The following is a 22,830-nucleotide window of genomic DNA, read 5'->3' on the forward strand; positions in this document are numbered from 1 at the left end:
ATCAGTATATATATTATTTATTTATTGGTCATAAAAAACATGAAATTATCGGAATCTGTTTTTTTTTCATGTTGTGCGGCACTACTTCTAGAAATAGGGAAATAAGGTGATAGTACAATTAAGTGTAATAAAATTGAAAAAAAATGAGTCCCCTGTTACTTGTTATATCTGCTACCAAAGGTTAGATTACATAAAATTAAATACAACTGGCACACATTGGCCATTTGACCGATTATTTTGGATGATGTTTTAAGAGCCATAATCGGCCAGTCGATTAATCGGTCAGGCCCTAGAATTAACCTAATAAAGCTGTAGTCATGAAAAATGTAGCAGGCATAGCAAAACGAACGCGAGAAGCTGAAAACGTAAGTGTGCATTCCTGTCACGGTTGCACGATAATTAGTGATTCCTCGGTTGTTGAAGAGCCGCTCACTGCTTTTCATTACCACCAACAGACATGCAATGAGACAGAGAGAGTAGGAAAGAGAGAGTGAGATGAGGAGAGAAAGCAAAAGCAGTGATGATGAGGAGGAAGAGGATAGTAGTGATCTGGGGGGAGGGGGGGTCCACGGGAAAGCAGGATGAGAAAGAGATGGGATGGGGGGAGAGAGAGAGAGAGAGAGAGAGAGAGAGAGAGAGAGAGAGAGAGAAATTGGGGGAGAGAGGAAGAGGGCAAGAGAGTGTGTGTGAGTTAGAGTGTGTGAGTGAGAGAGAGAGAGAGAGAGAGAGAGAGAGAGAGAGAGAGAGAGAGCGAGAGAGAGAGAGAGAGAGAGAGAGAGTGAAAAAGCGGAGTGTGTTCCAACCTGGTCGATGTAGTCCTGGGGGAAGCTCCACAGCACGGTTGGATCTAGAGGTAATTGACAGACAGCATTAATCAGCGGGTGAGAAACACACCGTCTTCGCTAGCTGTCTCAGAATATATACATATTAATGAGATGGGTGGGGGCAAGGGGTGGCTGCGGCGTCTGTGACGCACGCACACACACACACCACGTGCGCGCACACACACACACACACACACACACACACACACACACACACACACACACAGACACACACAGACACACACACACACACACACAGCGGCAGAAAATAGGGAAAGACAGAATGTGTTGAGGCTGTATAAGCTGCAAATATGCAAATATAGATTCTCAGGATAGATAGAATAACGTTTAAAAAAAAGAAACTATCATCACAAGCCTACTTTACTTAAATTAATTAATGCTAAGATGGCACACTTCTGATTAGCTGGAAGATTGTTGAATCATCACAAGTGTTTTTGTCTGTGTTGTTTTTGGGTGTTTTTTTAGGAAAAATTCAAAGATAACCATTTGTGGATTAATTAGATGTTGGTCAATTCCGGTCATTGTGAGCTACTAGCTGCAAAAGTGAGGGGATGTCTGGCCACTGATCAGACAGAATTGGCTATTTGTGTGTCATTTGACATTCTTTTTAATGAGCTATAGAAACTCTGATATTTCATTAATACAAAATACATTAACCGAATAGTCAACAATCAAGTATGAATTAGCCGGGACTAATCTGATTCATAAAATGTGTTTTGAAGACATCCACACTTAAAATGTAATAATACAGCAAAACAGCATTGGCACATATGAGGAAAAAAAATGAATGTCTGAAATGAAGTAAAGCCATTTTCAACAGCCTGCGGTCCTCATATCATCTGCATGCAATAAGCTTGCATCTGTCCTCATGTAGCCAATTCTGCATGGAAACCGAAGCCCAAAGGTGTGCCAAACTAAAGCACAGGGGTGTCAACATGCTCAACATGGCTTCCACAGCGACTCGGTCACCATGTGACTTTCACACTAGCAGCCCAGGTTTGAACAGAAAGAACAAACTCACACATGGCAAACTCCAACCTGTGAGCCGCAAAGATATTCCTACTTTGTTCATACCAGGTTTGTTGACCAGTTTAAAAGTTTTTAACCTGAAAAGAGATGTCTAAGTGTTTTTAATATTTTACATAATCCACAGAGGAGAGAAAACATTGTCGGAGGAAATATTAGCTTGATGAACAAGGTTATAAAAGAATGCCCGGTCCATAGAGAGGCGTCATGGCTGCATGAAAGAGAGCATGAGAGAGGGGCAACACGATGGAAAAAATGGATGACAGACGAAGCAGAATCCATTATTTCTTATATAATCCTATAGGATGATTTCATGCAACCCATCTTGAAAAGAGCAGCAGAAAAGAAAAAGAGAACGCAGTGGTGCCACAGTTCTGACTACTTGATTCTGATTTACTGGATAAGAGGAGAGTATAGGGACTGCTACCAAAGGGCTGAAACATAATTGAAAATGTCGTGGATGTCGTCAATTGCGCGGAAGAGGGATCGATACAGCCGGCGATTGGCGAATTCCAATGAATAACTGAAAATTTTGATTTATGATGTATTTTGAAAAAAATGATGTAATTTTGCCATAAGGGTTAAAGTGATAATTGCCTCCATTAATGATTTAGACCGGTCCCCAACCGCTGGGCAGCGGACCGGTCATTTGGTGCCAGGCCGCACAGAAAAAATAAATAACTTACATTCCTTCCGTTTTATTCATTTCAGAATTTGAAAGATGTTTTATTTTGAAAAATTACCACAGTCTCTGTAATATCAGTCTACAGTATGTCACTCTTGATGCAGGTGAATGCGCGCATGTCGGTCACGTGATAGGTTACTGTTAAAATGAAACCCAGGAGCTAGCAAAATGAATAAAAAACAAATGTCTTTGAAAAGCTTTTTGGGGAAGGGGAAAAGGCCCAGCCAGGAGACAGAAGAGGAGCCTATGACTTTCAAGAGATAGAAGGCTACATTTAACAGACAATATCAGGAGTCCTATTTCAAATACGGCTTTATCTCAACGGGAAATCCACATGCACCAAGCCGACTCTGCATAATAAGCGGCGATGATGAGTCGTATTTTTCACGCACTTTTTATTTGCGGCGTATCTTATTTTGAAGGCACGTTTAAACGTTATCATAGCGACCAGAGAATATTGCGGCCAGATAGGACGTTCCTCCTGTCATGATTCATGTTTATTATTATGTTTCGAAAATCACACTTTTCATGCAGGTCATATCATATTACATTGTATATATCCGGCCTTAAAGGCCTTAAAGGCCGGTCTCTGAAAATATTGTCTGACATGGAACCGGTCCATGGGGCAAAAAAGGTTGGGGCCCTCTGGTTTAGACCACAAATACACGACAAACTATAATCCGTAAACAACTGACAGCAGTCCCATATAATTATGAATATGACTCATCTACGTAAATGTCACTTGACAGAAAAAGTAATTATTTCCTTTTTTTACATTCATGCAGATCCCACATTTCTGCCTGATTTCTGGTTCTTCTCATTGTTTCCCATTTCCTAACCTTCCTTTCTGTTTTAGCCCCCCCATCCCTTGCTCTTCCCACATAATTCTCTCACTCTCTTGCTGGGCATGTAGAGGGCACGAGAGGGGGCCTGAAGGGGGTTAGGGCTGGAAGTTGAAGGTTACAGGGGTGAAAAGGACCCCTGCTGCTCCGCCCGGGGACACAAATGTCACCGTGACAGATCCTGGAACTGTTAATTCATCCTCCCCTCCTCACAAGCCACACACTCAAATCTGAATTGATTGCACCACAATTCATGGTGTCACACATTCAGAATTCTTGACTGAATAAATAAAAAGAGGGCGTCTATAATTAAGGAGGTGCAATACTTTATCATGCACACATAAATATGGAACACTTGAAGGGTACTGTAGAATAAGAGAATAAATTGCAAGTAATCCAATTATAAAATGTGGAATTTACTGTTTAAAATCACAAGTTTGTGTACTGTCACAGGTTGACTAAGATTAGGTTTTACTGTAGATGCATTGCCAATGAGCCTGACAAACACTTGAAAACAATGTTATGTCTCTCACAGATGGAGTGAAACTTCTTGCTTTTCCAGCCAAGAAACTACAGTTGTCCTAAACCGACCACGTGACTGGAAATCAGGAACATCATTTTCAGGTGATCGATACTGAATAAAAAAGATGAGATTATTTTATTTTATTAATTTTAAAAGGTCAGAAATGACTGTTTTGGATCAAACAACGTAATGTTTAGAGTCTGTGTGGTGCCGTGAAAGACAACACAACAGGCAGAAAAGGACATCAACATAACGTATGGATGGGTATAGATAAGAATTCATCAATACTATTGCTATTAACCATATTGCTCATTGATCCGGTGCCTCAATGGTATTCTTATCGATAGATTTTTGGTTTAGAAACAAAACTCACACTGCTTGCTTGTGTTTCCGCCTGACATTTTAATGTTCGACTGTACTTGTGACAACAATGCATTAAGCATCCCTCCGTCCCTTTGCAGGCTTCATGTCTCAAACCAAAAATAAGCAAACTTTAACAATGTTACAGTTATATTGAGAGTAAATCGATTAGTCATGCCTGGAATGTAACGCTGAGCCCCACTGTAACTCAATGTAAATAACGTCAGCTTGCGTGAACGTGGTTAAAACCTCACTCGTCGAAGCCTTGAAAGGCGCCGACTTTGCGTCCTCTGCTCCCAAGGTGGGGACAGAGCAACTTTGAAGCCCGAGTAGGTGGTGCTGGGACGGCAGAGTCGCCTCCACCGTGACACGAATAGCGATCCCATACGTCAAAATAATGTTATAAAAACTACAGGATGATCCGGGACGTCAGCCATTTTTAAATAAAACTACGTATCATGTAATATGATCACACAGCACGACATTGGCACAGTAAGGCGTTAACAAGTGCCTATTGCGTACGGCCAAACAGTGGGGCAAAATGAATCGCCACCCATTCTGAAAATGCATCTTAGGCAAACACAATTTTATCTTTTCTTTGACACAATATTCAAGAGGTAGAAGGTGCAAAGTAACATTCATATAGCCTAAATCAATCAAAAGTTGATTTGAGTCATTTCTCCAAGACAGTTAACAGAGCCATTGTGAGCGCAGCGTATCAATTCTGAAATTTTGAAAAATTCAGCCCTGCAGCCAGTTAAGTACTGAGCCTCCGTACCCATCACTTTACACGAGTGCCAGGATTCCCCAAAAACGCTTGTCGATTATTGTCAATTACTGTCGTTAACAGCAGCGGCAAACTGTTTCAAAGAAGTCAGTTGGCTGCGATATTGCTGGCAGCTCATGTGACAAGGGGGAAAACAGTGTAAACAGACCTGTTGGGTGTGAATTAAATTGAAATCACCTATCCAGGAGTGGATTCCTGCATCCACACGCAAGAATAGAGTAGCAGCCAAATGTGGCGGCGACAAGCGAGGCGTGACTATTGGACCCTGCCATGCGCACGTGTGTCCATGTAAACAGCCACATGCATGTTTGCAGTGCGACAGCAAGCTCATGGCTGATTATTTACGAGGTAAAGTAGCATGTCCATTGATCCCGGGGGCCTTCAAGCATGGCTGACCTCCAACAGTCAGCATGTGGGCAACGTGTAAGCAGCCCCTGAGCAATGGCACATTTACTTGAAGGAGGGGGTCGTGGGTAAGGTGAAAAAAAAAACCAAATCAATGCTTTGGCTATTCCTGAGACACATGTCTTTAAAAGTCGGAGGTGGAAAGTGAGCGAGGCAAGAGCAGGGTTAATAGGTGAAGGGTGTCAGGAACGGAGTACAATATGAGAGGTGGACCTCGGCCATTGTCAGATGACAGTTACACTGCATCATTTCTGCTCTCTCAGGTGGAGCATTAGAAAAATAATAACTGAAAAAATTAGCTTATATTTGATGTGTTATATATGCATGGAGAAGTGAAAAATAGGTTGTTTTATCTTAATCCCGTTACGACAATTGTCTTCCTAATTCTATGCGTATTGGCACATCCAAGTAGGCTAAAAATGAAAAGTGCTGGCATCTCCATCTTGGCATACATTTTCGCTTCTTGGGATTTCCAAGCAAGGCAAAAAAAAGAGTTGTTGGCAGAGAATGGCATGCCTAATGCTGCTGGCTGGAAGAAAAAGTTGGCACGAGATGCCATGTGTCAGAAAGCTCACACTGCCCACTAGGGCTGCATGTGAAGCATTTAACTTGAAGCCTTTTTGTCAAAAACCTAAAAGTACGTCTCACGTTGATTTAAGGTTACATCAAAATGTCCGGGGCATGATGGGAAAAACTGATTAATGTCAAACGCACCCACAGCGCGTCCGCAGGATCTGCTCAATGGCCTAAATCTAGGTTTCCGTCGAAAATAAGAAAAAGACCTAACCCCAAATCTAGCATGAATACACAAAGATGAAAGACTCTAGTTTATAATTCTCTATACTGTGGAAATCAAACACAAACTTGGAGCCCTTATGGCCATTCGTTGCTCTGGAGGCATTAAGGGAAAAGGGAAAAAAAAAAAAAACACTTTTTTCACCTCACTCCACAAACGACTGAATATGTGTTATGTGTGAATAGGGGGCCTGTTTGTTAAGGGAGGCCAAATCCCATATGGTGAACACCAGCTCCTCTGACTGTGAGAAGAGAGAGTGTGAAAGCCATCGGCAGCCTCTCTCCTCCATCCGTGCTCCACAGATGAAGGGATGTAGCGCCTGCCTCTCCTTGTTCCTCCTTTCTTTCGCTCCCTTTGCCTACTCTCCTCCCTTTTGCTTGGCCAGGGGTTAAACTGCTGCACTCTAACCTCCTTGGCGGTGATTTCATTCACTCCGTTTTTCTTGCTTGCTCTCTCATCTGTGAGAGAGATTTATTTCACAGTAGGTAGTGGATTAGGCCTCATTCGTATGCCCCCCGTACAAAAGCATTGTTATAGCAGCAGCCAGAACGCTGTAACAGGAGGAAGCTGCCGCTAGTAAGCATCCACAATACGGCCATTGTGGACATCGGACTGGAGGGACCCTGCACTAGCGGCTGTCTAGACTTTGAGCCCGGGCCGATTGGGGAAACAGAGGGAGAAAATCCCATCAGGCAGTGGAGTGAAAGTTAACTAAGGTACCCTGCTGTGAACCTGATGAAGATGTCAAGCCAACATATGGCAAAAAATGTCCATTGTCAGAAGGAGCAGCTTTCTTCCCTCAGAGGGGGGCTGAAGAAGATCGGGTGAGGGGGGGATTGAGGGGTAGGGGGCGTGCAACCTAAAGGAAGGAATAACTGTGGTGGTCATCGCTTTACTTCTGGATCAGTAGACTTATTCTGGCTGGGAGGAGGCCCAACTCCTCCGCTTGCAGTTAAAGGAGTAAGCAGATTAAGTGGCATCTTTCTAAAGGCCAGCCGAAAGAAAGCCCACTCGGATATTTACAACATTTTTGGGCGGCTTTTGCCAATCAACCAGCCCTGCACGCGGCAAATGGCATTACATTTCATGCTGATTTAGTCAGCAGAGGGTTCTAGTAAAGATGATATGGTCCTTAAGTTTATGAAAAACTGATTGGTCACACTGGGTAAATTACAAATGAGGATAGGGAACGGAACGAGGTTCTGCGAGGCTCAAGGTCATTGGAAACTACCCTCATTTAATTTGACTTAAAATGAACTATAACAACGTTTCAAACTGAATCACTGAATCACTGGAATCAAACTGCCCCGGTAAATGCAGAACATTAACAATATTATTTTCAAACGGATCCTATCCAATCCTAAAAATAGATGTGAAGGTTTTTTAACAATTTATAACTCGAACCAACAAAGGGGTGAAAACACAACTTCTAAGGGTTGCGTGCGCTTTTCATAGGCGGAAAAAGAAAAGAAAAAAAAATCAACAACTGGCAAGCTTCACATGCACAAGATCATGGCCAGGGGGATTTTCTAATCCACTTCTTCATGTACATCTGAAAAGATAAACAACCGCCTCAGCCCGAGCCTCACTGGAAGAAGACGAAAGACAGAGCTGCATTGAGATGATGTGACCCTAATCATGCCACATTAGTTGTTTCATTTTCCCAGCGATGTGAGAAAAATGCTTCAGTGGGACGAGCTGAGAAAAGGGGGGAAGGAGGGAGGGAGGGATGGAGGGGGTGATGTGGAGCGATGCACAGACAGAGATGGAAAGAGAGAAGTGAAAACGATACTGTCTCCAGGCTAGTTGGGATGCAACCCAATTTCACAGCTTCACGAATGAGTGGCATAGCATATGGACGCAACCTTTGTGACAGCCTCGGTGTATCACCACATATCAGCGCTGATATTTCCAGTCAGATTCCATACTGGTCCAACATTACGCCAAACGGAGGCTCTGCATGACTGCATCTCCCAACACAACGCACTTAGCGTTTGTTTGGCTCGCTAAGGAGGATGCATCAAACATTCTTTACCGGTAAATAAAATCTGTCAAGCTTGACAACGTCCGGTATATAATTGCGACTCCCAAAGCATTGGAGCACAGACGGTTGAAGCAAGAATGGCATCGCTGCAGTTTGATGATAATTCCAGAAACGATGAAAAACAAAAAGATATCTATATTTTTGTCAAACAAAAATCAATGAATAATAAGGGTGAGGACCTGTAATGACTTTGAAAATAAAGTGAACAAACAGCCTTGTTGCCGGTGTAATGTTCAGCGATCGGGTGTGGATCTTGCACTCTCACAGGGAGAGCTCGGATTTTGCATGGACACAAGACCGTAATCTGCAAGCCTTGTCGGAAAAAGGTGAGAAGAAAGACAGCCCGAGGACTAAGTTGTTTCACTATCTCAAGAGCTAACATCAAAGACATTAAAGCTACACGAGTCAGCTTTCCACGGTAAGCCTTACGCAGCCAAAGCAATAGCAGAAAAACACTTTCAGCAAAATTGGACGACACAAGGCAGTCGCTGACTACATCAGAACCGGCACAGTGAAGAACGGCTGAGAAAAGTAAAGTACTGAAAATCATATTTGAACAATTTAGAGACCTAAGGCGTCAAGTGCCCAGCTGGAATTATCCAGGAAAATCTTGTTTGTGGCACACGATCAAAAGTAGAGATGGGATTAATTAATGAACTCATTCATTGAAAATGACTGGACACCAATCATGTCTTGAAGCATTTTAATGAATCGTTTTTGAAGCAACTGAGTTGGAATCGCGCGCAGGACTTAACTACAACCAGAAGAGGCGCTGCTGGCTGGTAGTCAGTCAATAATAATCTCCTCGAATGACTATCACTGCTTTCAAATCTTGACAGTAGAGGTGCAACAACTAATAGATTGCTCAATAACTACCGTATTGGCCCGAATAGAAGACGGCCCTGATTATAAGACGACCCCCTCTTTTTCAAGACTTAAGTTTGAAAAAAGACTTTGTGAACACCAAATTAATTTTTATACAGAAAATTATTACAGTACATATGAAACAAATGATTCTAACAATATATTTGAGAGAAAAAGCATGTTATTTTGCCTCAAATGGGTCTGTTTTCGAGAGAGTATTTGATCATTTAAGATTGCATATCGTGAAAGCAAATGTTCAGACAAATGTTTTGTTTTATGAACACAGATGATTCATTGGAATAGAGAAATGTTGCTGTATTTTCTGGTGACCAAGCAATGACCAGGCAGTGATTCCTTGTCAAATACTCTTTTAGAGGCATAGGGGTCGTTGGTGCGGTCTCGGTTTTGACAGAGACATAGAAATCTGAATATGAAGAGTGTGACAAAATAAAGTTTTTGGATACATATAAACTTAAGGAAAGCCGGTGATTGTCAGTCAGCAGCAGATGCTGAGGGGAGAGTTCTTTTTTACTCTTTGAGGTGGTAGGTTGCAGCATCACAGAAAACACGGTGTGTCGCACGGCAGCTCCTTGAGGTGCGGAAAGGATCGATCTCTGTTAATGTCATATGGCACAGCACCCAGAGGCAGCAGCATGGTGCTGATGACAGTGAAAAGCCTTGCCTTTGGCGCCTACATGCACGCTGCTGCTGAGCTGTGATTTGAAGTTCACATGCAAAGGCTGACAGAAAGACAGCTCTCAGTCAGGCATTCCAACTTGAAGTCAGTCAGCCAGTCTTTCCACAAGAAAGACAAAACACAGGTACCCGTTAAAAGCACAGAGTGGAAAATACCATCTCAATATTCTGCAGGACTGCGGGGCAAAATGTTGATACACAATACAAACATGAAGTCTAAAAATTAACTAGCACTAAATTAAACTACTCTGTGTATAAAAGTGCACTGGAACATCTCTCAAATGCTGCTGGGGTTGCACAATTACATATCTCCAAGCACCTTAGCATATGTCACAAGAAGGCTTCTCTCCTTGCCTCCGTCTGACAATAAGTCGAATACAATGATAATAATAACAAGAACCGGAAAATTACCTGCATTTGATCTTTCTCTGAAGTGACTCGGCTCGCAAATCCAGCAATAATCTGCCACTGCACATTCATCAAGACATCCTTCACTCATGAAGTTAATTCTGAGTACGTACGTGATCAGGATTTTCAAGTACATTACCGATCAGTGAGTTTAATAAATAAATAAATAACCACTTACCAATCCAACTAATATATTTGAACAACTTGTTTATTTACTGTATATTCGACCAGAGCGATTCGCGGGGGTCTGACAACAAACAACCAAAGTTTGTGTATAATTTATGACCACTGAAGTGCATGGGGTGGGGAAAAAAATTACAATACAATAAATTTAAAAATTAAAAATTACCCAAATCGATGATAATCATTCAGGACATAGACCCCCCCGCCTCTAACCCAACAAGAAAAATGTAAATATAGGGAAACTAAAATTGAAATCCCATCAATGACATCACTGAATGATCGGCCACTACAGTTCAAACAGCAAATTGAGATCATTCAATGACTGACATGTTTGTAAATGTGAATATCGCAGGCAGACTACTGTCAGTCTGTAAACAAATTGCAGGTTTTCCCAGTGATAAATGGTAAAAGACATTCACAAAAGCATCAAGACTGACCTATATTTTCTGTCCTGAAAAATAGGCCAAAGCCCAAATTAAGGGCCAATAGAGCGACAACATGCATGTAAACGCCATCATCTTCACAGTAATTGTGGGGTGTAACGCAAAGTCGGCGTAGCCCTGAACAGAGACATACCCTGGAGGCATAGCTGTTGACGTGTAAATAGTGAGGACAGAAGCTGAAATGACAGCACAGACAGCAGGCTTGTACCACTAGTTCTGCTTGACTTGGGTTTGGTCCTGGTGCCTAAATTAAGAGTCTGGATGTCAGAATACTAGTACTCAGATCATGTCAATAAGTAGGTTGATTTTCTTAATTACCAATGGAAGATACATATCTGTCTTTTACATCACATTGCTGAGAGATCATTTTACATCAGCTGACTCCGGTGCAAATACAAGGTGATAAATTATCCTTCTCAGTCTATCCAGATGCTTCCATTGGTACAAATTTAATACAGTTTACAAGTTTGTGCATGGGTATTTCTTTTGTCAAAGATACCAAAATACTGGATCGCGACATTCCAATGTTTGGTGACTTTCCATTTGGGACCCAAGTATGGCCGTGAAGGAGTTAAGTTATTGTATTCCAATGTGTGGAATGGGTCAAACCCAAATCTGAAAGAAACCGGTTTTCCTATTTCAATGAATAACCATACATTATACCAAGAAGCACAAAATGCTGGACCAACTACAATGTTGTCCATAGCTCCTCTTTGTTATGTTTATCTCGCTGTTAATATTGCCATTCAATTTCCACACATGAGAAAACCAAAACAAACCAAGGGGAGCAGATCATCCATGATCAAGTCATTCATTCCGAGCTAGAGCAGCACTTACCCATGCGTTTGTTTTTGTTTTTACCTTAATTAGATTAACATGCCTGCATTCATACTAGCCCACTACGGTCTGTTCCAATTGAATTGTATTGTCACTTTCTCCTTTGTGATGGTTTGTTTCGTGACGTGTTCACATGGTAATCAAACTCTGGTGCGGACCCAATCAAGTGGACAAAGATCAAGCGTGAAATGAGTCTGACCCTAATCGGTATAATCATGGTGACGTAACTACACGAAATGTAGTCAGATGACGGTAGTAGTTGCAACAGCTACAGTTAAATTTGAGGTCAGGAGTCACCAACATGGTGCCCTCGGGCACCAGGTAGTCCCCAAGGACCATCGGAGTAGCCCGGGGCACATTACAAAAAATAGCTAACCAGTTATCAGGAATTCAGATTTCTTAGAAATGTTGAAGAAGTGATCATTTGAAAATATAAACACTTCTAGGATAATACATTAATTCAATTACAGCAATACCTCTCTATAACACGGTTCATCTTTCACAGATTTTTTTTCATGCAGGTTTTTTTTTGTTTGTTTTTTTTTTTGTTTGTTTTTTATAGTGCATTGTGTTCTGCATCCTGACTGGCTAAGGGACTGCAATCTCAAGTCAACAGTCTCCTCGTCTCATTGCTGCACAGCTTGCCAAATTTTCTCCATGACAAAACCCACAATTTCGAAGAAACGTTCTGTACAGTCTTTCAAAAAACTGAGTAAAGCTGTTACTCAACATATTGATTCATCACTGCATTGCCTCACAATTCAATGTTGTTTCAGCAACTTTGCCCCGCAATTCCATATCAGTTCAGCTATTCCTCTGAATCGATTAACCTCTTTGCCAATGTTCTCTCTAATTTTCCAGGTGGCTTAGCATTCACACAAACCCCCAGAACATTCCTTGGCCCACAGTGGGCAATATCAGACATTCACACGGTGGCCAATTCAGAATCACACCTGTCCAAAACCTGAGCTCAAACAAGTTACATGATGCAGGTATGTTACAAAAGAATTCAAATAACATATATCAAAACAGGACATAGCGTATCAGTCCAAGTTTGTTACTTTTATTTGAGCACCCCTCATTTTAAGCATAATTAAGTCTCATTACAATTGTAAAAATTTGATTCCACATTATCCACTAATAAATAATGGAAAACGTCATTCAGTACAACACAAAAATTCCTAGTCAGTTAATGTCTGAAACCCCTGAAAGGCCTCATTTAAGGGGCACATAAACAAATTCCCATGTTTGGACTTGCCAAATGGAGCAGTCAGCCTGTCGCCTGCAGCGTCTCGCCAGTGGTGAGTGTCAGTGTATGTGCGTCAATGTATGCTTCAAACAATAGCAGAATAACAGAGTGTGCACTAGGGTGGTCCATTTTGGAAAAGTTTGTCGGATTCGTCGGGCCGGGTCGGAAATCTTGTCGATACTATGACACAAGGATGTGTGCAAAATTTTATTCCGATCGGATAATTTTATCCCGTCCCGCAGAGCGACCAAAGTTTCCCCTATGGAAAGAATGTTACGGGGCTGAATGGTAGTACGGTTTCTCCCGTACAGTAAGGATTTTGTTTTGCTCAGTTCGCACTTGCAATAATTCAAAGACGGAAGACAGGAACGCATGTATTGCAAAAAAGGCAACCGTGGTTATCCTTCAACACTGGTGAGATTGTTGGTCCATGTTAACTGGTCCATCTGTCTATCTGTCCATCTGTCTATAATGTCCATCAACACTAGTGACACTGTTAGACCGCAAAAAAAACGAAATCCGCCGTGCGTGCCATCCCATGCCTACTTCGCGCACGGGTGCAACGCCCGGTGTCGCTCCACGACCTGCAGAAGGTGCTGTCGCTGTTCCTCGTCGCGCGTGATGGCGCCGCAGAACGCGCTGATGAGGGCGACGCCCCTCTCCGCAAAGTCGTTCACCACCCGTAGGTGACGAGCGCGCCGACGAGCCGTGGTGATGTTCGATGTCGAAAAGCGTCCTCAGCTCAGCGTCCAGTAAGAATTCCGGCGATTCTCGACTTCAATTGAAAGATATTAGCTCGCCAGTAGGTGACCGTTGTGTGTTAGGCGTGCGTTTGAGTTTGTCTCCGGCTGCTGAGAGCAGCGATGGAAGGTTTAGTTAGTCAGGAGGTGATCGTTCGGGCAACATTCAGCCCAGCCAGTGTCACGCATGGCAAAATACACGGTTAAAATACACATGTTCACCCTATTGAGACCAGTTGTTATGGTGGAAACTTTGGCCGCTTTGCGGGACGGGAAAATATCATCAGATCGGAATGAAATTTTGCACAGAACCTTGTACCATAGTATCGACAAGAATTCCGACCCGGCCCGACGAATCCGACAAACTTTTTTTTTTGCCATGAAAATGTGGACCACCCTAGTGTGCACCCTATTGAAACTGTGAGCGAAGTGGGAACGGTGTGGTGTCCTGTTTAGAGATTCAACTGGGGTGCAAGTGAAGAAATGTATAGTGTGTGTGTGTGTGTGTGTGTGTGTGTGTGTGTGTGTGGGTGTGTGTGCTGTGTGTGTGTGTGTGTGTGTGTGTGTGTGTGTGTGTGTGTTGCGCGCCAAAGTAACTGTGTGCGCTGAGAGAGTGAGAGCAGGGCGCAATTGCTTACGCGCGCAGCTTCGAGGGAACTTTGCTCTTGGCCCATGGAGGACACTTTGCATGGATGGATGGAATCGACGTTCAATCCAAAAAAAAAAAACAGCTTATACATTCAGCTGGGTCCTTTTTCATTTAGTCTCCATTGTTTAACATGAATAAACTAAAAGCTACCCAGAGGATCTGAAAATTGGTCGCACAAAGATATTCACTCAGGTCTATTACGGAGCACGCATACAAAAACAGCCATTGAGAACAACTGTAAAGTCTGTAAAGCTGTGAGTGAAGGTGATGCAATGAACTACTTCTGCATTCATCAAAATCATCGCATTTTAAATTATTGATCAGGCCCGACATTTCCTCAGTTTTTCACACTGAAGAGGTGTCTATAAATATCCTGCATTGAGTGCTCCATGCCTCGAAGTATTTCCATGTTTTTCCCCGTCTAGATGCTATTGTAAACACTAATGAAAAATGGAAAAATAAGCACTATTGGATATGTTTTATGTTATGTGATGTGTTTATTATTTTACTTTATGTGAACTGTTTTGTTAAGCGCTTTGTTACAGCTGCCGCTGTTGTGAAAGCGCTATAAAAATCAGCATGTATTGTATTGTAAGGATAAAACTGTTGGACTCGACATAATGTTTTGATGCACAATCACCAAATAGCTTATCTCTTGCTATATCGACTACACCAAGAACCTTATCGCCACCAAAATCCATCCGCTCTCATTCAGGCCCAGTGGTTCATGCTTTGGCCAATACACACTATTCTAATGAAGCAACAAAGCTGTCCAGAGGGTGTTGGATGTTTCTAAGTGGGTGTGCCAAGTACTGCATGTCACACGGTCACATGACACCAAAAGAAAAGCCCCCGCTCCATGTTCTCTGTAAGGCCTGCGTATCCAAGCGATACAGTACAAAACGGACTGAGCCTTGTTTGTGTCGGCAAACTATGCGTGAAGAGAGGTTGATTAAAAGTGTAAAACCAAGATCAACAATGACTCAACACTTTCGCTTTCCAAGAGAAATTGAATGGGCAGGAAAAAAGGCAAATGCAGCGACAAGGGTGTCAAAAAGAGAAAAAACTCCAAATAAATCAATTGAGAATAAGCAAGGCGTTATCATTTCTAAACAGTGACTTGTCAACCATTAACGGAGACTGCGCTGATCGTCAAATCCAAGGACATGAAATCACTCCATGTAATTAGAAACAAATCAAGGCAGTCCAATCTTTTGAAATAAGACAAGTTTGAAGCGGACCCAACAAGCAGCAGGTTCCAACACAGTGGTGAACGGATGAGTGACTCTGAGTGGGGAGATACAAATGACTCCAGACCAGAACAAAAAAGTGACACCGGAGAGCATGGAGAGAAGCAGTTAGACTGGCATGCCAAAATCAAGTCTTAGTTTTGGCATACTGCAAATAGCACACATACGGACCAACACAGAAGACAAACTGACTCTTTTCCATTTAGGGACAGGTTAGGGTTGTCAAGTACACATGAGTCCAGCATTTCCTGAAATGACAGCATTAAGAACATCTGCAATATAAGAGAATATAAGGAGAAAAAAAGATGAGTGCGTGAGATGTGCAGTAATCCGGATCATGAATGCCCTAATAATGGGTTTTCTGATTAGGATCTTACAGAATATCAGAGTAACTTCAGCAGGAGGGGATCTAATATTTTTTTGTTTTTGTGATCATGAGTACGGACACCCATAACAATTTATCTATTGATCATTAAGAATTCTGTCTGAATTGCGTTAACAACATGCCGAAAACCCCTAAGCTGTGTTTCTCTGCTCAGCATGATACTTGGCATGGTATGAAACGAGTTGAGAACATTCAGTAATAGTCAACCATCTCAAAAGAAAATATCTTGTTTTTTTTTTTTGTCAATGTGTCAATCACAGTGATTTAGTCAAACCCTTATACCTCGTCATGACTATATCCAACCTTACACTCATTCAATGGTGGGGACACCTGCTTAATTTGACTCAGCGGAAACAGAACAAAGACTTGGATGACATCTTGATCCTCTGTAAATGAGCTAATTTAGTAAAGTCACATGGGTGAGCCAAACTAGAAAGGCGCAAGGGTTGTAAGATAAACAATGTGCGAGACATCACCCAGGGGTCTTCTCAAGAGTGCAAGTGAAGGAGTGTGGCCTCTCTAATGACCAATCAACACCCTCCTTGCTGCCATGGCATCTGTTAGTACTCCAACGGCCTCCGATTTGAGTGCAATTCTGCCATGAACTCAACATGTCGCCAGGATCCAATCGCACAGCGGAAAAAGTGAGCTTTGGGTCGAGGACCAATTCTGACATTTTGCAGAATGCCAACATCCAACCTTTTCTAAAAGTTCTGCTACATGAGTTTTGCTCCATGAATACAAAAGGTGAAAAAAGAAAGGGCGAGGGAGGGAAAAAAAAAAATCACAGTTCTGCTTGAGGCGGGTATTGAACTAGCGAACATTTGGTGACCCTTTTGAGACCTCCAGATCTCAGAGGATACTGTACAAAAGAGACATTTCATAATTGGACAAAGTGAAACTAAAACGTCATGTGGATAAAAGGTCAAATATTGTCTGCTCTATATTATTTTGTTCTGTATTTCTTTGGATGTGCTACAAGGAAGGGTAAACATTTGTACCGTTATTTAAACGCACACAAATGTATTAGTTTCATAATTGAGCTCTAGCATCCTATTTAAAAACTAAAGCAACATAACAAGCACCATTATGTACAAAATACTTGGATTGAAAATGTCAACCTTCTCAGTTAAGCAAGCTAATGTGATTGTACAATTTGTAAAATATACAGTAACTGTTGTGAAAGCAAAAATGAATTCTCAACTCAACTGTATTTATAGGGCACTTTAAAACAACCATCGCTGTATACAAAGTGCTGTATATGGAGCAAATATCATGTATACAACAATAAAACAACAAATTAATAACAAAGACGGTAGAAAGCACCAAACAGTAAGATTAAGATCAAGTCTGAGTCATGCCGTGTCAAATGCCAAAGAATACAAATGAGTTTTGAGAAGAGTTTTAAAGATGGGCAGCGAGAGGGCTTGCTGAATGTTCAGTGGGAGGTTATTCCAAAGAGAGGGACCAGCAACGGAAAAGGCTCGATCCCCTCTGAGCCTCCGCTTAGTTCTTGGTACTTCTAATAATGTCTGTTACGCAGACCTGAGGCACCGGGCAGGTGTGTAGGGGCAGATGAGCTCAGAGAGGTAAGGTGGTGCGAGGCCATTTAAAGATTTGAAAACAAATAATAGGATCATACAAAGAACTCTAAAATGTATCGGGAGCCAGTGAAGGGATGCCAGAGTAGGAGTTATGTGCTCCCTCTTACGAGTACCAGTCAAGAGGCGAGCAGCAGCATTCTGGACCAGCTGGAGACACTTAATGGAGGATTGGCTGACTCCAAAGTAAAGTGCATTACAGTAATCCAGCCAGGATGTGACGAAGGCATGAATTATGTCTCAAAGTGCTCATGAGAAAGGAGAGGTTTTACTTGAGCTAGCTGCCTAAGATGGAAGAAGCTGGATTTAACAAAGGCACCAATTTGCTGGTCATGTTTAAAATCACTGCCCAGACCCAAGTTTGAGACTGTTGATTTAAGATAAGGAGACAGGAGGCCCAAGTCTACAGGATGGGATGTACAAGGGCCACTGGGACCAAACACTATCACTTCTGTCTTCTTTTCATTGAAATTCAAGAAATTCTGTGCCATCCAGGTTTTGATTTCTTCCAGGCAGGATAAAAGTCATCTGCATAGCATGAAATACCATGTTTCCTTAAGATGGAACCCAGTGGAAGCAGATACACTGAGAATAGCAGAGGCTCCAGAATTGAGCTCTGTGGAACACCACATGACAGTGGGGCAGTACGAGACTCAGAGCAGCCAAGGCTAACACAACAGGTTCTGTCAGCTAAATAAGACCTAAACCACTCAAGAGCGCTACCGCCAATGCCCACCAAGTGCTGCAAACAAGTCAACAGAATAATGTGATCCACTGTATCAAATGCTGCGGTTAAATCCAATAAAACCAAACACACATAGTCTCCAGTGTCATTTGCCATGAGGCAATTCTTTATGTGTAGCTTACTATTAAAGTCTAGATCAGTGGTCACCAAAATCATGTCTACGATGCCGTTTAATGTGCTGTTTAATAAATAACGTTTAACAGTCATTGGTCAGTACAGCTACACGATAGTGTAAAACAGGGGTGGGCAAACTTTTTAGCTCGGGGGCCACATTGATTTCTAAATTTGACAGGTGGGCCGGGTCAGCACAAGATATGGTACATATAAAAAAACGTATATGTTGACAATCCATACCAAACATCAACAGAACAAAAGCATTCAAGTATTACCATACTTTTTTTCATGAGAACAGTGAGATAACTATGGTATATGTCCGGTATGAACGTCCAAGTACGGTATGTTAACAACATACATTGGTGACAACACAAGCAACAAAGTGCAACAATATATTGTCCAAAAACTGCGGCATACAGTACAGGTACAGAATATGAGAAAATATAACAAAGGTAGGACTATTTGCTCCAAAATGAGACGAGTAAAAGACCTGGTGGCTTTCTTTCCACTCACTCACTGTCTCGAACTCGACCTCCCCTCGATCACCACACAAGACAGCGTTGCTCAGCTGATGTCGTGCTTCGAACTTTTGAAGCCAGCCACAGGACGCTCCGAAGTATTCAATGCCCATAGTTAGCGTTATGGAACTCGCTTTCTCTCTTATTAGCGGTCCAGTTTGCGAAAAGTTTTTAGCACGATAACAGTCAAACCATTCCAGGACATGTTCATTTACTCGAGCCGCAAGCAATTAACTCTGAGCTGAGATACACTTCATTTTCTCTTCCGCGGCCATTACCGCTCCTCTTTGTTTGGATGCCATGCTCTAATAAAGGATGTAAAAATGTTCGCAATTCCAGTAAAACTCACTGCAACAAAGAGTCGCTTGCATGTCGCCGTTTTGGATCCAATGACAGAAAATAGCGGTGCGGATACATCTATTTCGTCGTATCGAGCGGGACTTACTTGAGTTAGTGCTACTGCGGGCTTCCGTATCGTCTCCCCTCCCTCCCTGTGCTCTGCGACTTCAAGTAACTGCGCCACCTGGCGTTTAAATGCCTGTATTACAAGTCCAAATGAAATTAATGCAATAATTTACATCGAACCTTAATTGTGTACTGTACCAATCTTCGGCGGGCCGGATGAAAAAGACCAACGGGCCGGATCCGGCCCGCGGGCCGTAGTTTGCCCATGTCTGGTGTAAAATCATGTGACATCCAATATGTTGAAGAATATTGCAGTTTCAAAATATTATTCCGATACGTGTACCTAAATAAATGACAATAAGTAGGCTCATTGCATTCTTAGTTACTTTATTTAATAACTTATTATAGTATATATTTATAAGGTCTGTGCAATATTGACGAAAATATTTGCCAGATATCTTCACAATGTGACCATAACGACATTACTTTGGGTTCAGTGAGAGCAAAGCTTTTTTATTTCTTTTTTCCAAAAGGATATAGAAACTGTTGGGGATTTATTTAATTATTACAACTTGGTGGCAGCCATTAACATTAACAAAGTCAGCACTGCATTAAAAAAAAATTAAATTCACAAAACTGCAACTGTACTTCAATGATAAATAATGTTATGGTCCAACAGAAGTGTTTGTTGTGTGTGTTCATGAGTGCGTTAATGGCATCAACATGTGTGCCGTTATGTAACAATTTTTCCATGCAGGACTGTAGTTAGGATAAGTGGTTCAAAATGTGGATTGTCAATTGAAAAATTGAACCTCTCACCACCGTACATAACAAGGGTTGTGTAGTATGCATTGCCACACGACATAGCTATGTGAAGTGTGGATTTCAGGCATATGAACTATATGCCTGCATCACGTTTTAAGGGTCCCCATACAATATGTTACATTGTATGACTGTTTATTAATCCACAATAAGTGGGTGGCAGTCAACGAAGATGCGCGTTGTGACTGAAATAAGACACAGTGGGCTCCCCGTACATTTTTACAACAACCTCTACTTTTTCATCCACTGGTAATTTAGAAATTATAAATATGGTTAAGTAATATTTTGCACACACTGCATGTGTACCGTCCGCATATACTTGACAGTGAATACACAATTGGATTTTTTGCATGTGTCCTGTCTAGGCAACAGCGGCTGTGTGTCCCCCTCTCTGGCTCTGCATGTGCTCCTCGTCCCTCTCGCCCTCCGCAAGATGATTGCCATCTGCTGCTTTTAACTGTCGATCAACGGCAAACTGGGAAGGAGGAATGTGGTTGGTTGAACTGAGATTTACATGCAACACAAATGTGGCAAGGTCATGTGACTGATGTCATCCTCATTTTAATATTAAGTATATTAATATCTTGAATGTTTTATATATTTGAATATTAATATATTTATACTTATTTATTGAATTATTTATATGCCCCGACATACGTTTCACCTGGCAATGCACATTTAAGGTTGCAATGTATTGGTCATCAGTCAGATAAAAGCATACAGTTCCATATGAAAGGTACTGCATGTCTTTGTGATATCCATATTGCACAGGCCACTATCACGATGACGATATTTTTTCGATATGTTGTGCAGCCTTATTTGTCAGTTTGTTCAGAATTACTCTGTGTTACCTGGTTGCGATAAATGAACACAGGGGGCAAAAAAGAATCATACGCTGCTAACTTGTCATATGAGGTGTCTGTGCTCCCTGAGCTCTACTCTTGAGTTTTTAGAAAGAATAAATTGTCTCCGTAATTGCTGCATGGATGTAGTTGTAAACTGATATGCTGATCTCTTAAGTTTATGGCTTTGTTACTGGAAACAATCTGGCTGGAGGGACTGGGTGAGGACAGGTAGCATCTGTCCCCACCTACTGCCTTGGCAGCTTTTGTATCATCTGCTAGCTTTGGCAGCATCTTGGAAGCACATCAATATGGCTTTATGTGGCCAGGACCGCTAGTAGCTAGCATGCCAGTCACGCTCTCAGGCAATACTCACTCACAGCCTGAGCATCCAAAGAGCTCTGAGCCAACAGAGCTAAGCACAACTGAGCTTGCATTGAACAGGGAGGCCAAGTCTCCCTGGACCTGCATGGGGGGAAAAGGGCCGGTGTCTGTCATCTATTCACACATGCATGGTTAGAAGTGTAGCGCAAAGTCCACACATGTACACTCTGACCGTTGCTTTGAGCTTGATTTTCATGCTTTTCCCCTAACAATGATTATGTTGAGCGATACATATTACCCTAGCTAAACAATTACTAATCTGGAAAAATACTTTTTGAGAATTTCACTACAGGAACCTCTTGTTTTTGAATTACAGAAACAATAACAACAAGAACAGTTGAGGCAGATAGGTAGGCGCAAATATACACGTAGCTGCTCGCAGGAAGAAAATATTCTAAATATCACTCATGAAGTGTTCCACATGAACAAGTTTGTTATGTGAACAGGAGAATGAAAAAGCGTTGGATTGTAAAGGTCATGCATCATTAGGTACAAAAGCCTATAGCATTCAAAGTGGTTCAATAGCCTTGTTGGCATCACATCAGAGACCCTCAGAAGTCTCACGAGACCCTCCTACACAGTCGTTCTGTCCACTGTAAACAGCAAACAACAGATCATTTCACTGGATTGGTTTTTATGAGCTGTTCACAGGACAGTGTTTGAAAATTGAATTGAACAGTGATCATATTCACGCTTGTGCTTGTAAAAAGCTTTTTCAGCATCATGCCCACAGTGGCAAGTCATTCCTTCAATCTGATAAGTTTTGAACCTGTATAAAGAATAATGAAGGAAAAAACAACCATAGTCCATAAAATCACTTGAAGGTTGCCTTCTACAGTCTGAACGTTTCAATTTTGTTTCCGTCTAGAGTCTAGAGAACGGCTCAAAGAAGAAGACTTCCAAATATTGCATTGCCCCCCCCCCCCAAGTCATTCAATCGATGTTATACATATCCTGCTTGTTCATTTCTGGTTACAGACGATGGAAACTGCATTTTCTTGCCTTGTACTTGAGACGTACAGTAACAATAAAGTTACATTTAATCTAATCGTCATCAGTTTGTGAAACTAGTTCTTGTTTAGGTGGTTGGTGCAGAAGCGTATGCCGAATACATCTACTAATGGGTTTGTTTACCAGAATGACAAAATAAATTGTGCACCCTAACTAAACATACATGTACGTCAAACATAAATGAAAAAAATACAGTACCATAACTCCCGAAAGCAAATGAATGAGCCACTGCATCTTCAAATCCCATTATCATTGATCATTATCATTATTGATTGATAAACAGATATGATTTGTAAGGCATCAAATAGTAATGCAGATGCATCTTGTTTTTTATATATATATATATATATATATATACACATACACACACA

At 41.7% G+C, this 22,830-nt stretch overlaps 1 protein-coding gene across 3 annotated transcripts in view; it reads right to left on the reverse strand.

Moving 5' to 3' along the window:
• The window catches only part of dennd1b (DENN/MADD domain containing 1B), a 135,588-nt gene that overhangs the window by 103,619 nt on the left and 9,139 nt on the right, over positions 1–22,830 (reverse strand). For all 3 annotated transcript variants that reach the window (XM_019875292.1, XM_019875291.1, XM_019875293.1), the window contains exon 3: positions 804–847. In XM_019875292.1, coding sequence (XP_019730851.1) covers positions 804–847 — 44 coding nt within the window. The remainder of the gene's footprint in view (positions 1–803; positions 848–22,830) is intronic.

The sequence above is a fragment of the Hippocampus comes genome, unplaced genomic scaffold (assembly GCF_001891065.2).
Source record: "Hippocampus comes isolate QL1 unplaced genomic scaffold, H_comes_QL1_v1.1 scaffold132, whole genome shotgun sequence".
NCBI classification, from domain to species: Eukaryota; Metazoa; Chordata; class Actinopteri; order Syngnathiformes; family Syngnathidae; genus Hippocampus; species Hippocampus comes.